The 17,271-nt window shown below is 53.5% G+C and overlaps 1 protein-coding gene across 2 annotated transcripts in view; it reads left to right on the plus strand.

The window, feature by feature from the left end:
* Nucleotides 1-17,271, plus strand: part of CAND2 (cullin associated and neddylation dissociated 2 (putative)) — a 34,900-nt gene that overhangs the window by 10,079 nt on the left and 7,550 nt on the right. For both annotated transcript variants that reach the window (XM_063115038.1, XM_063115039.1), the window contains exons 3-13: nt 1,092-1,246; nt 1,919-2,042; nt 3,360-3,625; nt 5,137-5,242; nt 5,414-5,556; nt 7,226-7,518; nt 7,930-8,071; nt 8,412-9,914; nt 11,933-12,028; nt 15,714-15,883; nt 17,019-17,183. In XM_063115038.1, coding sequence (XP_062971108.1) covers nt 1,092-1,246; nt 1,919-2,042; nt 3,360-3,625; nt 5,137-5,242; nt 5,414-5,556; nt 7,226-7,518; nt 7,930-8,071; nt 8,412-9,914; nt 11,933-12,028; nt 15,714-15,883; nt 17,019-17,183 — 3,163 coding nt within the window. The remainder of the gene's footprint in view (nt 1-1,091; nt 1,247-1,918; nt 2,043-3,359; nt 3,626-5,136; nt 5,243-5,413; nt 5,557-7,225; nt 7,519-7,929; nt 8,072-8,411; nt 9,915-11,932; nt 12,029-15,713; nt 15,884-17,018; nt 17,184-17,271) is intronic.

Consider the following 17,271-nt stretch of genomic DNA (forward strand, 5'->3'; position numbering starts at 1 on the left):
CAAATTCAGGGGATTGAGAGAGGAGCAGAAAAGGGCTGGGGCAGGAGGGTGAGGATATAGCACTCTGGAATCTATGCTCTGATACACACCAGCATCTGAGAACCACTCTTAGGGCAGAGGTTTTCAACCTTGACTGCATGTTAGAATCATCTGGTGAATTTTAAAATGTCCCACCATCCAGGCCATACCTGAAACCAATGAACTCAGACTCTCTGGTGTGGCGCCCAGGTGGCCACTTTTCAAAGACCCCGGTGATGGCATTTTGCAGCCAAGGCTGAGAACCAAGGAGTCTAGTGCAGCCAATTTTAAACTTTCATATGCAATCGAATCACCTGGGGACCTTGTGGAACTGCAGATCCTGGTTCAGTAGGTCTAGGACCCGAGACTCTGCATCCCTAACAAGTTCCCAGGTGACGATGATGATGCTGACTCACAGCTGAGCTTTCAGAAGCAAGGCTCTGAGGCAGAGGTTCTCAACGTGTGATTTCTGGACCACCAGCATGAGCAGCAGCTGGAAACTTGCTAGAATGTACAGTCTTGGGCCCCACCTATACCTCCTAAATCTGAAACTGGGGATGGAGCCCAGCAATCTGTTTTTAACAAGTCCTCCAGGGATTGTGATACATGCTCAAGTTTGAGAACCAAATGGTGCCATTTGGGGCACCATTTGCCGTAGGCTGAGATACAAAACACAGGAAAAAATGCAGGTTTGGGACGTGCCAGCAACAATCTTGGCACGGCTAGAGAGTACTTCTCTTTCTGGCAAAACGAAGGGTCCCCTGGTGATCCAGGGCCTTTCTCTTGGCACATGTGGCCCCGGGAGTATGACGGGACATAAGTATGTGGGTAGCTGACTCAGGCTGAGCCTGGGGCTTTTTTTTTTTTTTTTTTTTAAAGATGACCGGTAAGGGGATCTTAACCCTTGACTTGGTGTTGTCAGCACCACGCTCAGCCAGTGAGCGAACCGGCCATCCGTATATGGGATCCGAACCCGGGGCCTTGGTGTTATCAGCACCGCACTCTCCCGAGTGAGCCACGGGCCGGCCCTGAGCCTGGGGCTTTTAGACCCTCCTCTCTCCCCGCCTGCTCAGCCTGGGCCCTCTGGTGGGCAAAGTGAAGGAGTACCAGGTGGAGACCATTGTGGATGCCCTTTGTGCCAACATGCGGTCAGACAAGGAGCAGCTCCGAGACATCGCCGGCATCGGCCTCAAGACTGTGCTCTCGGAGCTCCCCACTGCAGCGACAGGTACCCAGATCCCCCGGACTAGGTACTATTATTATTTGTCCCAGTTTATGGTTAAAAAGGCAGGCTCAGAGAGGTGAAGGGACTTTCCTAAAGTCACTCAGCTAGTAAGTAGCAGAGGATTCAGACCCAGATCAATTTAAGTTCATGTCTCTGTGTCAATTAGGAATGCTTTTAGCTTTGAGAAATGAACTAATGGCATCTTAAAGGAGTAGGGGGTGGTTCTTCTCACACAATAATTCTGGAGGGATCAGCTACTCTGTTTTTGCAGCAATTCATTCTAGCAGCTCAATATTGACAGGGTTGAGGTCTCTGCCCATGTCTCCTCTCCTTTATAAGAAAAGCGTACATTTTCCCAGAAGCCCCCAGAAAACTTCTATTTATATCTCACTGACCAGAACTGGGTCACTTGGCCACTCCTAGCATCCAGGGAGGCTGGGAAAGGAAGTTTTAAATTTTCCTGCCCCTGATTCCTCCACTCCCCTAGCTGTCTGTCTCCTATAGTCTGGTCGGACTCCAGGTCAAACCTTAGACCACTGGAGTCCTGGCCCCTGGGTCAGCAGGGTTCCCAGGGGTGTGGGCTCAGGAACACAACCAGAGCAGATGTAGACCAGAGGTGGACGCTGCCTTTTCCTCTAGACCAGGGAAAAGGCAGCCTCCTCATGCCCCGTGCAGGTTCCGGACTGGCTACCAACGTGTGCCGGAAGATCACAGGACAGCTCACCAGTGCCATCGCCCAGCAGGAGGATGTGGCTGTGCAGCTGGAAGCCCTGGACATCCTGTCTGACATGCTGAGCAGGTGCAGGAGGCTGCCATGGGCGATGAGGAGGAGGGGGTAAAAGGTGACAGGAAGGGACTCAAATCCATAGAGCCAGCACCTGCTGCACACCAGGCTCTGGGCTTAGGGCTCCCTGATCATCCCAGCAGCCTTGCAAAGGGGAACTCGATTGTCACAATCTTACAGGCTCTGAGAGGTGATGTGGCTTGCCCAAGGTCACACTGTCAGTAAAACCTCCTATGACTTGAGCACCTACTACTCCACAGGCAGAAAAATGTCAGATGCTGGACTAGTGCTGGGAATGTGGGGCTGGATCAGGCTCGGCTGCTCCTAGAAAGGCATTCAGAGACACATGTAAAACTATGAGTGTAGTAAGTGCAACAGTAAGGATGAGAGCAGGGCCTATAGGAGCTCCCCCTAACCCAGCTGGGGCACGGGGAACCTTCCTAAAGAAGGTCCTGCTAGAGCTGAGCCTTCGGGGAGGGACAGGACTTAGCTGGGTGTGGGTGGACATAAGGCGGACACCCAGAGCGCAGAGGCAAGAGAAGATGTGGGATCCAGGGGCCTGTGAGGTCAATGAGTTCGTGTGGAATGAGAGGAGAAAAGGTCTCAGGATGCTTACGGGACAGAAAATGCAGGGCCTGGTTTGAAGGTGAGGACAGGAGCTGCTGAGACCGGCAGGAGGTACGTTCTGCCTGTGCAGAAACCACTTCCCGGTGTTGCCTCTTGTCTTGAGTCCGGAGCTCAGCTTATCGAAAGGGCACTAGGGAGCCAAGGAAAGAGTTAAGCAGAGAGCGACCAGGTCAGAAGTGCATTTTAGATCACTCTGGTTTTGGTTAGGAGTATGGACTGGGGGACGGGGGTGTTGAGGCAAGCCGCAGACTCCCAAGAAATTGGGAAAGCCTCGCTGGAGCCCCACCCCCGTCCCCTGTCACCATTGGGCCTTCTCCCCAGGCGGAGAGCCTGGGTGCCTGGGTTCACGTCTTGGCGCTGCATTTTTGGTCAAGTGACCTTGAGAAGTCCCTTCCCCTCTCTCTGCTTGCTTTCTTTTTAAATTTTTTTTTTATTGAAACACAATCGATTATACATATTTTGGGGGTACAATATTGTCTGTCAGTGTTTGCTTACAATATGTGATGATCAAATCTCTCTGCTTTCTCTCTTGTAACAATAATAAATAACTTAAATAACTCCTCGTAGTTGCAGGGCGCCTGTTTTCAAGGGCCATTGGTTGCATCATTCTGGGGAGGAGGAGGCCAGAGAGGACGGGAAGGGGCGGTGCCCGGCCTGGGCTGCTGGCCGGTGGGCCTGGCCTGACGCCCCCTCCGGCTCCCGCAGGCTGGGAGCCCCTCTGGGCGCCTTGCACGCCAGCCTCCTGCACTGCCTGCTGCCGCAGCTGAGCAGCCCGCGCCTGGCCGTGCGCAAGCGGGCCGTCGGGGCGCTCGGCCACCTGGCGGCCGCCTGCAGCAGCGACCTCTTCGCCGAGCTCGCCGACCACCTGCTGGAGCGGCTGCCTGGCCTGCGCGCACCCGCCAGCCCCGCCGCCATTCGCACCCTGGTCCAGTGTCTGGGCAGCGTCGGCCGCCAGGCCGGCCACCGCCTGGGTAAGGGGACGCGCCCCCTCGGCAAGGGAGCGGGGCGGGGCGGGGCTGAGTGAGGCTGAAGCACCTGGACCTGGGCGCACCTGGCGCGGGATTTGGGCTTTGGGGCAGAGGTGGGCTTTGAGCTCACGTGCAAACTGGCCTGAGGCCAAGTGCAGGCCCCCCAGGAAGGAGCTTGGAACAGTAACTTTTGGGATCTGGAGGCTTGTGGGTTATTAAAGGTAATGCCACCAAACAGATAAAATATGTTCTGTCCCCCTACTTTGACAGATATACCTTTTTTTTTTTTAAAGATGATCAGTAAGGGGATCTTAACCCTTGATTTGGTGTTGTCAGCACCACGCTCTCCCAAGTGAGCTAACCGGCCATCCCTATACAGGGACCCGAACCTGTGGCACTCTCCCAAGTGAGCCACGGGCCGGCCCTGACAGATATACCTTAATAACAACAGTGAACCAGGCTTGGATTTTTAAAAATCTTTGTTGGGGGATAATGTACATACAGTAACCACACTATTTAAAGTGTATAATGTGTTTTGACCTTTGTGTACAACGTGAAACTACCAGCACAGTCGAGATACAGAATGTTTCCATCACCCCAGAAAGTTTCTTTGTGCCCCTCTGCAGTCCGTCCCTCCCTCCGCCTTGCCTCAGGCAACCCCCCGATCTGCTTTCTGTCATTATAGATTAGTTTTTAGAAATGGAATGCCACGGTCAGATTTGAATTTGCCCTCAGACACCTTGGAGTTCCGCGCTAGCGCTAGGCAGTGCAGATACAGATGGGCCCACAGGCGGCCCCTCCCGATCCCCAGCTGTCTCACTGCAGGGGCTGCAAGCATGTGCGGAGACACCCCAGCCCACATGTCCATGCTCTGTCCCATCCCCCCAAACAGCAGCCACTCCCTGATTACCTTTGGGAGCATGGGCCTGGGAAAGAGGCCTGCACAGGCTCAAACAAGGGCTCAGGGTCAGAGTCTAGAAGGGGAGTTGGGGTCACCAGGTCAGCATGTCCTTTCTTGCACTGTGGGGAAGGGTGTAGCTGGAGAAGGAAAAAGGTGAGATCCTCTGAAGCCCATGGTGGGGGCCTCTTGCCTGGTCTGTTAGGGCAGTACCTGCCTCCCTGCTTCTGCCATCCAGAGTTTACACCTAGTGCAGGAAACAAGGTAAAGACATGAGTAATGGTTTCAACAACTGATGCTACTTATTGATGCCTACTGTGTGCCAGGACCTGGGCTAAGCTCTTTATCTGCATCAGATCATTAATCTTCACAAAGTCTCTGCCTAGTAGGCATTGTTATCCTTGTTGTGAAGATCAGTAGACTGAGGGCAGAGAAGTGTTGTGACCTGTCCAAGGCCCCATAGCATATAGGTGGCAGAGTCAGGGCTAGAATCCACATCTGCTTGACTGGGAAGCCTCTGAGTTGAATTTGCAGAGGTCAGGACTGCAGGCGCAGGGACAGACTGAGTGCTGGGAGAGGGTCTGGCCTGGCTTCAGTGACCTACCTGGCCCTGCAGGGGCCCACCTGGACCGCCTGGTGCCCCTGGTGGAGGAGTTCTGCAACCTGGATGATGATGAGCTCCGGGAGTCCTGCCTGCAGGCCTTCGAGGCCTTCTTGAGGAAGTAGGTGCTGCGGGGGTGCTGGAAGACAGGGCCCGGGGATTTCTCTGGGAAGTTGGTGGTGATAGGGGGCAGGATGCTGGCCTCAAAGCAGTGACATGTCAGGACTCACCCTTGGGCCCCACCCTGTACCCTGTCCTGCCTGGGTCCAGCCTCCTCTATCCTGCCCCACAGGTGCCCCAAGGAGATGGGCCCTCATGTGCCCAATGTGACCAGCCTTTGCCTCCAATACATGAAGCATGACCCCAACTATAACTATGACAGTGACGAGGACGAGGAGCAGATGGAGACAGAGGATAGTGAATTCAGTGAGCAAGGTGGGTGGACAATCTGTTGGGGTTGGAGGGTGGAGGTGGGCACAGCCTTCCTGGGATCCCCCAGCCAAAAACAGGGGCCATATTTGGTGCCCCCATCCTGATGCCAACTCTTCCTCAGGCTCCAACCCCACCCTCTGTGATGTACAGATCACAGTAACGATAGCGGCACTCACTGTCATTCATTGAGTACCTGCTGGAGTTCTAAGCACTCTTATTTCATGTTCCTCACAATCACCTGAAAGCCAGGTATTCTTATCCCCATATTTCAGTCAAGGAAACTGAGACTGAGAAGAGATTTGCCTGAGATAACGCAACTAGGAAGTGGCATAGCTGGGACTTGGAGCCAGGTCTGTCGGACTCCCCCACTCTGTGCTGCCATCTCAGTGCCCTTTTGTCAGTGATTTTTAGGAGATAATGCTTGTAGCCTAGCAGAGTAAAGCTCTAATGGTAGAACAATAGGCACTGACATGGGAGAGAGAGATCTGGATGGGGATGGACTCAGTGGCTTCCTTCCTGCTGTGCCTGGGGTCCTGCCTGTCACTCAGAGGGATTTCCAGGGCAGAGATGCCCATATGCCCTGAAGGCAGGCCAGTGATGGAGACAAGGGACTTAGGGCCTGAGGGGTGTTTGGAATGAGAGGGATGGTAGGAGATGAGATTGGACAGGTATGCTGGGGCCTTGAGTGCCAAGCCAGGGAGTTTGGACATTTTCTTGTCAGTAATAGGGAGCTATGGGTGTTTCACCATGGGTGGAGTAGGGTGGAGTGGGACATCTGCTGAGCCAACCAGTGGATGTGGCCCATGTGGCTTGTCCAGATGTGAGTGCCCTGAGAGTTTGAGCTGTCAACAGGGTAGCAAGGGTAGGGACACACTGGCCTCTGAACCTGCACTTGGGGGTCATCCTAGTTAGGCCGTCCCCCTCTGAGTCTCACGTGTGTCTCCCCAGGTGATGAGGGTCTAAGTCAGTGTGCCCTTAGGAGAGTCTCTCACCCTCTCTGAGCCTTAGTCTTGTCATCTGTAAAATGGTGGTGGTAAAGACTTGATGAGCTCTTGCCTCTCGGGGAGCTTGTAGAGTAGAAAGCCACACAGACGCAGCATTTCTTTATTATTAGTCCTGCTTGGAAGCATTCAGAATCAGGACCTTTGAGAGGCTGAGGCTGGGGGCGGGGGACGCACAGAGGGAGGCCTTACCACTTCTTCTGGAATCCCAGTAAAGGAAACATCACACAGCCAGTCCTGAAAGCAAAGGACGGGTTTTGTGCCCAAAATGGAATCTCTGAGTCTTCACTTTGGACGTGGGAGTCAATTCTTTCACTGGCCTAGTCAAAACAATGAAGGGTCTGGAGGCAGAAGGAGGACCCTAGTCTAACTCCAAGTACTTCCCTAACTTGGGGCAAGACGTCCCTTCTGTGTAAGCCCCGGTTTCCTCATCTCTGTAACCGGGAAAGAATCCCTGTCTCACAAGGTCGCCCTGAGGCTGACACGAGACTGTGGACTTGACGTGGGTAGCGCCATTCCTGGCACACAGTAGGTGTTCATTGACAGGTAGGTAACACTGCGAATAGGGTACAGATACTGATCATCCGAGGTGAGGCTCGGTGACCAGCTCCCCCTCGAGCTACCCAGCCGTCCTGGAAGACCGGGCTCCACGCGTGTCTTGTTCCTGCCAGAGAGTGAGGACGAGTACAGCGACGACGACGACGCCAGCTGGAAGGTGCGCCGGGCCGCGGCCAAGTGCCTGGCGGCCTTGATCGGCTCGCGGCCCGACCTGCTGCCGGCTTTCCACCGCACGCTGGCGCCCGCGCTCATCCGCCGCTTCCGGGAACGCGAGGAGAACGTCAAGGCCGACGTGTTCGGGGCCTACATCGCGCTGCTGCGGCAAACGCGGCCCCCGAAGGGCTGGCTGGAGGCGGTGGAGGCGCCCGCGCAGACCGGCAGCAACCTGAGCGCGCTGCGAGGACAGGTGCGCCACCCCACCGCCCATTCCCTCGCGTCTGCTCTCACAGCCCCTGCCGAGTGTCGCTGCATGCGGGAGCTCGTCGCGGAGACGACCTGTGGAGGGAACGAAGCCCCTGTGGTGGGACCAGCCAGGCCTCTGCTCCCCCCGGCAGAGTGTAGTAGTGACGGCCAGACTGCCTGGGTGGTCTTGAGCCGGGTGTTTCCTCTCCGAACCTATAAAATGGATGCAGGAGTAGCAGCTACCCCCGAGGGTCTGCCAGTGGAAATCAGGCCCTGGCACAGAGCCGTGGCAGACGCTGGGGAGGCGTCCCCTCCACGCTAGGAGTTCCCCCAGCAGGTGCCTGAGCAAAGCCCTGGTAGTGGATGGGGTGGGAGGTTTCCTCGGTGGTCCCTGACCACCTCCACCTGCCCACAGGTGCCCCTTGTGATCAAGGCCCTGCAGCGGCAGCTTAAAGATCGGAGTGTCAGGGCCCGCCAGGGCTGCTTCAGCCTTCTCACCGAGCTGGCAGGCGTCCTCCCCGGCAGCCTGGCAGGACACATGCCCGTGCTGGTGTCAGGTAGGCCACAGCGCAACTGGGCATCTGCTATTCAGGGCCTCTTCCAGAACCCAGCTCCCAGCCCCCAGACCTGGGTAGAAGCCCACAGTGGCTCCCCACTGCCAGCAGTGAGAACAAGCCCACAGTGGCTCCCCACTGCCTCCCAGTTTCGGAGGAGTTCCCCGGCCTTGCTTCTCTCAGCCCTGGCCACTGGCAAGCACAGGCCTCTTGGAAACTTCTGCATAAGAGCTGAAGTGCTTTGGTCCAAATCAGGCACCCGTGGGTGCTCCATCCTCACTTCCGGGGAGGGCTGTGTGGGGTCAGGGTTCGTGGCCTTGTAATCTCTGCACCCACCCTGCAGGCATTGTCTTCTCACTGACCGACCGTACCAGCTCCTCCACCATCCGGATGGACGCCCTGACCTTCCTGCAGGGGCTACTGGGCACAGAGCCAGCCGAGGCCTTCCACGCGCACCTGCCCACCCTCCTGCCACCTGTGATGGCCTGTGTGGCCGACCCTTTCTACAAGATCTCAGCTGAGGCCCTGTTGGTGCTACAGGAGCTCGTGCGATCCCTGTGGCCACTGGACAGGCCACGGATACTGGACCCTGAGCCATACGTTGGAGAGATGTCCACGGCCACCCTGGCACGACTCCGCACCACTGACCTGGACCAGGAGGTGAAGGAGCGGGCCATCTCCTGCATGGGCCACCTTGTGGGCCACCTGGGCGACCAGCTTGGGGATGACCTGAAGCCCACATTGCTGCTCCTCCTGGACCGCCTGCGAAATGAGATCACCCGGCTGCCCGCTGTCAAGGCACTGACACTAGTGGCCATGTCCCCGCTGCAGCTTGACCTGCAGCCCATCCTGGCCGAAGCACTGCACATTCTGGCCTCGTTCCTGCGCAAGAACCAGAGGGCACTGCGGCTGGCCACGCTGGCTGCCCTGGATGCCCTGGCCCAGAGCCAGGGACACAGTCTCCCACCGTCCGCCGTGCGGGCCGTGCTGGCCGAGCTGCCTGCCCTGGTCAGCGAGAACGACATGCACGTGGCCCAGCTGGCTGTGGACTTCCTTGCCACTGTGACTCAGGCCCAGCCGGCCTCCTTGGCAGAGGTCAGTGGCCTTGTGCTGTCTGAGCTGCTACGGTTGCTGCATTCACCCCTGCTGCCAGCGGGCGTGCTGGCGGCCACTGAAGGCTTCCTGCAGGCTCTGGTGGGGACCCGCCCCCCATGCGTGGACTACTCTGAGCTCATCAGCCTGCTCACAGCGCCTGTTTATGACCAGGCTGTGGACAGCAGGCCAGGCCTGCACAAGCAGGTGTTCCACTCGCTGGCTCGTTGCGTGGCAGCGCTCTCAGCTGCCTGTCCCCAGGAGGCAGCAGACATGGCCAACCGCCTGGTCTGCGATGCCAGGTCGCCCCACTCAAGCACGGAGGTCAAGGTCCTGGCGTTCTTGTCGCTGGCCGAGGTGGGTCAGGTGGCTGGGCCAGGCCCCCAGCGGGAGCTGAAGGCGGTGCTCCTGGAAGCCTTGGGGTTGCCTAGTGAGGACGTGAGGACCGCAGCCTCCTACGCTCTGGGTCGTGTGGGTGCTGGCAACCTGCCCGACTTCCTGCCCTTCCTGCTGGGACAGATGGAGACCGAGCCCCGGCGGCAGTACCTGCTGCTGCACTCGCTCAGGGAGGCCCTGGGGGCCGCCCAGCCTGACAGCCTGAAGCCCTATGCCGAGGACATCTGGGCACTGCTGTTCCAGCATTGCGAGGCTGCTGAGGAGGGCACCCGGGGGGTGGTGGCCGAGTGCATCGGGAAGCTGGTCCTGGTGAACCCTCCATTCCTTCTGCCCCGCTTACAGAAGCAGCTTGCTGCAGGTAGGGGCACGGGCACAGCCATGGGTGTGGGTGAAGCGGCCCAGCTCAGTGGCACAGTTTGTCCCTGAGCATCCAGACAGCTTGTGCCGAGTGAACCACTCCAAGTCCTCGGGTGCAGGAGTCCCAGTGTCTGCAAGATAAAGGCAAAGGAGCCACAGAGGAACACACAGTGTCTTCTGAGACTTCGAGGCTTCCTCCTGTGGGACCCTCTGGGGAGAGTCCTTGATATGTCCCTACAACAAGTACACTAAAATTTCATGATGCCACTTTCATAATCCTTGGTGAAGACAACCTGATGCTGCAGGCAAAGATTAATAAAAGCAGTTCTCTGAGGGGCTGGAGATTGCAGCCTGCAAAGAGTGCAGCTCTCTTGGGCTAGCTTGAGTAATGTCAGTGTAGACTGGAATTGGATGACATGCCCTGGGGTTGGAGAGGGTCAGGCAAGAGCCAGGAGAGCAGGTCTTTTGTGTTGTCATGAACGGCACATCAAGGCATTTCACAGCTCCAGGAGGCAGAAAGCAGGCAGGTGGGGTCGTGGGGCTCTTGGGCAAATGAAAGCTCCCAAGAAGGAAAGGTCTCTGGGCTTTGACCCGGTCACCTGGTCCCCTGATAGGATCAGTGGATGTGTTGGTTGACATAATGCTGGTCAAGTGCTTGGTACAATGTGTGGTATGTAATTAACACCAAGTAAGTAAAACACTGCTGGTGTTGCCAGATATGTTAGTGATTACTGTTAAGGCTCTCGGGTTGCTGGTTTTGTCGGAAGCACTGGTCTGGCCCTTGTCACTTTGTGAACGGGAAGAATATTGTTGAGGACATTGTCTATTACATGAGACAAGAGTCAAGATGAGGAAGAGCCCTGCTCTGTCTAGGCACCTGCCGTTTCTGTCCCACGCCGCTGTTGAACCGGCCCCTGCTCACATCTCCTTTTCACCACCAGCTGCCGGGAAGCTTAGAGCCAAAAGAGTTGCTGCTTCCAGCAAGTTCGTGGAACCTCCTGGTTGGCGTGCTCTGCACGCCTCTCATTCTAGTCTCCATCTCACCTTCTGCTCTTATTTGTCCTTGGCCTTGTTCTCTTTATTTTTAATTCACCTAATCCTATTCTATTGTGCTTATCTTCATCAGCTGCCTTAAATCTTCTTAGGAGCCAATCAGGATGGAAAGAAAAAGAGGAAAAAATCAGTTCTGAAAGTCTGAATCCAGTAACTCTTCCACTCATTCATGCCTTGGCACCCAGTTGTAAACTTTCTCCTTGAGGCTTGCATGTGAAGTCTGCCTTATCTGTTCACCGTTCACTGTAGAGTGCTTGGGGGCATGGGGTGGGGAGGAGTGAGCAGTGCAGAGGAGATTCAGAGGCATGTGGGGCATCTGCTGATTTATCTCCTGCACCATTAGGGGAAATGTATTTCCCTCCCTTTCTGTAGCTTCTCTACTTAGAAAGCAAGCAGCAAGGCAAAACTGAGTGAGTTCTCCATTACTGAGCTCGGGGATGGTCTGAGTTCTGCTGGAATCCCCATGGCCTTCAGCCTGCCCAAAACACAGCTGGCCCCTGCTTGGAGAATGCACACCCAGGAGGGGCCTGGCCAAGCATTCTGGATCTGCTGTGTGGCCTTAGATGTGAACTTAACCTCTGAGTCTTTCTTCCTATGTAGAGATTAATAACCATTTTTATTTTAATGAATCTTATTTCATTATTTATTAATTAATAGGACTATCATGAGGATTAATGTGTCTGAAAAATATAATGCATTCCCAAAGCCTGAGGGAAGGTCTTTGTAGAAGTGATCACTGTCATGGGGTATTGGTTCTCTGTCTGCATCCTGCAGTGTGGCTACCTGAGAACCAGTGGTCTTACTCTCTCAGCTGCAGCAGGAAGAGTTTAGGGGTTATTCAAGGCTGCTAAGGGAAATGGTAGCATCGACTTTCCCAGAGATGGGAGGGGTGTAGTTCTGCCTCCCGCAGGGGCAAGGGAGAGCCTCGGCATGTCCTGCTGCTCACCACCTCTTCTCGTCCTGCAGGTCGGCCACATACCCGGAGCACTGTCATCACAGCGGTCAAGTTCCTCATCTTGGACCAGCCCCATCCCATTGACCCCCTCCTGAAGAGCTTCATCGGTGAGTACCTCCCCCCACCCAGCCCTTAAACTTGGGCTTATGTTTCTTACACGTTAGCCAAGGAGAGTTGGAGACCCCGGAGGCCGCCTCACCCCCATGATGGGCAGCAGGGCCTGGCTCTTAAGTTAAGAGGCTGGGTTCAAATCCCTGTGCTGCCACTGAATCGCTTGTGTGAGCCTCTGAGCTCACCTCTGGGCCTCAGTTTTTGTTTTTTGTTTTTTTTAAAGATGACTGGTAAGGGGATCTTAACCCTTGACTTGGTATTGTCAGCACCACACTCTTCCAAGTGAGCTAACTGGCCATCCCTATATAGAGATCCGAACCCGTGGCCTTGGTGTTATCAGCACCTCACTCTCCCAAGTGAGCCATGGGCTGGCCCCATGGGTCTCAGTTTTGTCATCTGTCAAATGGGCCTCAGAAACTCTTATCTGCATCCTCTAGGAGACCTTGGGTACTCAGAGTATCTGCTCCCTAAATACACAGGTTCTTGAAAGCAGAAAACCACCAACCTCTCACATGCCTTAGTTTAGCAGGTACCAAACTGGGACGGGGAAGAGTGGCTCACCTGTCTGAGGGTCCTTCTGGCCTGAAGAGCCCAAGCAACCTTCAATGGGAAGAGACTGAGCCCATTCCCTGAAGCTCTGCAGAACTAGGCTTTTCCTAGAGAAGGCAGACCCCTCGCCCCTTCAGAGCACCAAATCTGCAGCTAGCTATTAACTGGCCTGCACTGGAGTCTCAGCCCTCTTCATCCAGGCAAGGCAGCCCAGTGGAGTGGAGAGAGATTTTGGAGCCCACCAGCCTCAGGTTCAACTCCTGACTCTGCCATTCCCTGGCTGTGTGAGCATGGACAGGTCATCTCATCCTCACCTGTATGATGGGGGTGCTGATCCCCAATTACCAGGTGCTGTTATGTGAGCCCAAGGGGTTGACAATGTGACCACACTCTGAATTGGAGACCACATCCAGAAGCTACGGCATTGCTGTCAGCAGCAACTTCCTCCCATGTCCTGACCCAGCAGACACACACCCCCAGCCTGATTTCCTCCATTGTGACTGAGCCGCCAGGCCTGGCACCCCCAGGGGCCTCCACCTGGGTGTTCTGGTTTTGCTTTAGTGTGTAGGAACCACAGTGTTTAGCTCTCGCTGTGTATCAGGCCCCACGCTCAGCCTCTAATGCACCTCATCTCAGTTAATCCTCACAGGCCCTGCATGGTGTGTAGGACTGGCCCCATTTTATAGATGAGGAAACCAAGTCTCAGAGAGGGGATTTGAACTTGGGTGTTGCCAGCTCCCTGTAACTGTGTTCTCAGAGAGTAGAGAACATGGGAACCAGCATGGCTCAGTAGAAAGAGCCCAGAGGCTGCCAGCCCTGGCTGTGCATCCTTCTCTGCTGGGAGACATCCCATCCTACCCTGTGCATCACATCAGGGCATGTGACAGCAGTCTGTCCTGTGGCTGGTGGTGGTAACTTTGATTCCCTGGTTGTGGTAGAGTTTCCTTCACTCTATAGTTATTCTTTTTCCTTTGGATGAATAATTACTGTTTTGGGTGGCTGGCTGGATGGGGATCTGAACCCTTGACCTAGAGTAACTATGTTTGAGTCAGTGTAAATTTCCTCATCAAATTTTTGCTCACAAGGTTTAGTGTTCACTGTTGCTGCTTGCCTGAACCAGTGGTCACTGGGATATCTGCCGTACAGCAACTTTCTAACTCTGTCATCCCTCTGTATTTATAACTTTCTACTCTCAGGAAGAGCTCTTCCTTCTCCCCGATCTCTTTGGTTTTGTTTTTTTTTTTTTTTTTTTTGGTGGCTGGCCGTCCCCCATAGATTTATTCATCATTTATTTATATCAGCATGGACTCATGGTTTCCCATTTCATTCAGTGGTTATAATCTATTACTGCCCTTATTTAATCCTGAGGCTCAAGATTGTCTCAGATTTAGCCACTGGGAGCCCTTCAAGCTGGTTCCTGTGCTCCCTAAACATGTCACCATCGTTCTTGGGGTGTGTCTTTACTTTTTGATGTAATAAGATGCTCTAGCCTCATCTTGGACCTTTCCTGCCCTTGTCCTGGAATCAGCCATCTCTCCAAGGAGACTTGACTCCTTTTAGGGGAGAATGGTATTTAGAATCCAAGATGTGGACACTAGGTGTGCTCATTTCTATGGGGTACCTTTGCTGCTAGACCCTCTCAGCAGACAAAACTAGGAAATGTGTATATGTATGTACACAGACAAACATACACGTGCACGTGTCCACATACATATGCACTTATACGTGTCTTTTTTTCCTCCCTCCTTCTTTCTTCCTCCCTCCTTTTTTTTTTTTTTTTTTTTCCTTTCTTCTGACCTTCCTTCTATCTATCTACCTACATACCACCTATCTGGAAAACCATGAGTTCATACCTGCCTCCTATTCTAGTCCAGCACCACAAGGTCCATTCCAGCCTTCCCCTTTTCCGTATCCATAACTCCTTTCTCTTATAATAAGAAACCCAGCTCCCAATATCTTCAAGATATGTATTTTCTTAATCCTGTTTGCTTTATTTTATTTTATTTTATTATTTTTTTTTTTTTTTTTTTTTTTAGATGACCAGTAAGGGGATCTTAACCCTTGACTTGGTGTTGTCAGCACCACCCTCTCCCAAGTGAGCTAACTGGCCATCCCTACATAGGGATCTGAACCCGTGGCCTTGGTGTTATCAGAACCGCACTCTCCCAAGTGAGCCATGGGCTGGCCCCTCTGTTTGCTTCATTTTATTTTATTAATCCTGAAATGCACAGAAAGTACCTTGAGAATTACCAACCCTTATCTCTGTGAAAAATCTATATTTATACATAGTTCTTTAGTCGTTAGCCTGAGGGCATTCAAAGTCAAAATACTTTGTTTGGATTAGTTGTTTTCTCATTCATAAACTGGACAGTTCTATTAATCATTTTAAATACAGTTAGTTTTTTTAGGCATTCCCCCATCCTTAATTTTATTTATTTATTAAGTATAGATGCACCTCGACTTATGATGGGGTTATCTCTTGATAAACTCATCATACACTGAAAATACTGTACGTTGAAAATGCATTTAATGCACCTCACCTACAAACATCACACTTAGCCCAGCCCACCCTGAACACGTCTCTGCTAAATGCATATAACTTCTGCACCATCATAAAGTCAAAAAATTGTTAAGTCGAACTGTTGTAAATCAGGGACTGTCTTTATACTACATTAACACAGTTCTAAAGATTTACAAAAAGAACACTCTGAGAGGTGCTTTGTAACTCTGTGTTAGTTTCTTCACCTCTCTGATCTCCAGGAGGCTCATCTGTAATAAGGTCAAGTTATCATTTGTGGGGTCTTTGCTCTGTGCCAAGCACCCTGCTGTGTGCTTTATATACATTACCACGTTTTTAATCCTAAAAGTGTAGGTACTGTTATTAACCCCATTTTACAGGTGAGGATGTTGAGGTTCTCCAGGTCCCATAGTTAAATGGCAGAGCCTGGATTGGAATTCTTATTTGGACTTTGATGGGTGGTTGTGCCTGGGACAAAGCAGATGTTCAGAACACGCCTGCCCCATTCAGCCAGGTGCGCAGAGCTCATGGTAACCAGCCATCCGAGGTGGAGGATACAGGTGGTTTTGTGGTTTGGCTATGTGTCCCTCACACTGCTCTGGTCCTTCTGCCAGGAGAGTTCATGGAGAGCCTGCAGGACCCAGACCTGAACGTGCGCCGCGCCACTCTGGCCTTTTTCAACTCGGCCGTGCACAATAAACCCTCGCTGGTCCGGGACCTGCTGGACAACATCCTGCCCCTCCTCTACCAGGAAACAAAGATCCGCCGGGACCTCATCCGAGAGGTGAGGAGCAGGCTGGGGACCCTGGGGGGAAGCCGCCTCTTGTGCCTTGCTGGTAGGGCTGTGGCAAGGATTAGGAGAAATCTCATCAGAGCAGGCACTGGGGCCGTGTGGCCTGGGCCAAGGCCTGCCCTTACTTCCCAGCTGTGTGACCCCAGCCAGAGCAACCTAATCCTCTCTGATTCTCAGTTTCCCCTCACAAGCAAAATGAGGGTGATAATCGTGTCTGTGTCGTAGGGTTGTTGCAAAGATTCAATGTGTTAAGTCCTGTAACTGCTCAGAGCTGCTCCTTGTACACAGCTGGCACTGGGTCAGTGTAAGCTACTCTTGTCACTCAGTGTTCAGCAGGTGTTCGCCCAGCACCTGCACTGGGTCCAAATGCCAGGACTCAGAGTTGGGCCAGACGTGGTTTCTGTCACCAACTAACTGATCACAGCCTCCTGAAGGAGAGAGATGAGCGCCCTGTTGAGTACTTAACTTACTTAGGGCCCACGTGGCAAAGTAAGCATTGAAGAGGCAGAGATGAAAGCTGACTTAACAGCTCAGTCATCACACAGTGTGACGAGGTCCAAGCCTTCTGTCATCACTGACGAGGAGGCAACTCTGTTTAGAGGGTTGGAAAAGTTTCCAAAAGAAGGGGCATGTGAGCTAGGCTTTGAGGGGTCAAGAGGTGGTTACCATTAAGAGCAGAGCCTCGTGGTTAAAAGTTTCATAGGCTAAAAGTTTTCAGTTCTAGTTCAGCCACTAGCTGTGTGTCCTTGGGCAAGTTAATTAACCTGTCTGAGCCTTAGTTTCCTCTTATGTTAAATGGGGTCAATAATGACATCTACTTCTGAAGGCAGCTGTGCTGCTTGAGTAAGATGTCATCTGTCAAGTGCTCAGCACAGTGCCTGGCACTCAAACAGTGCCTGATCAGTAGAATATAACAATAGCAATTATTATTATTAACACTGTTATTATCCGGACGAGGGCACTGCAGGCTGAGCAAGGGAATGGAGACTTGAGAGTGTAAGGCATGATTTGGGGCCGGGACACGGTGTTGAACAATGGAGGGGGGGGGTGTATGGCAGAAACGCGGGGAGGTGTTCTTACCCCGGGCCCACATTCCCCACCCCTTTGTCACCCTTCCCTCCTGCAGGTGGAGATGGGGCCCTTTAAGCATACAGTCGATGATGGGCTAGATGTGCGGAAGGCGGCCTTTGAGTGCATGTACTCACTGCTCGAGAGCTGCCTGGGCCAGCTGGACATCTGTGAGTTCCTGAACCACGTGGAGGATGGGCTGAAGGACCACTACGACATCCGGGTAGGACCAAGTGCCAGCCACCCCGGACCAAGGGACAGCCAGGCAGCATCATTGGGCCCATGCTTTTTCATCCCTGCTCCCTACTCCA

Source organism: Cynocephalus volans, chromosome 11 (genome assembly GCF_027409185.1).
Source record: "Cynocephalus volans isolate mCynVol1 chromosome 11, mCynVol1.pri, whole genome shotgun sequence".
NCBI lineage: Eukaryota > Metazoa > Chordata > Mammalia > Dermoptera > Cynocephalidae > Cynocephalus > Cynocephalus volans.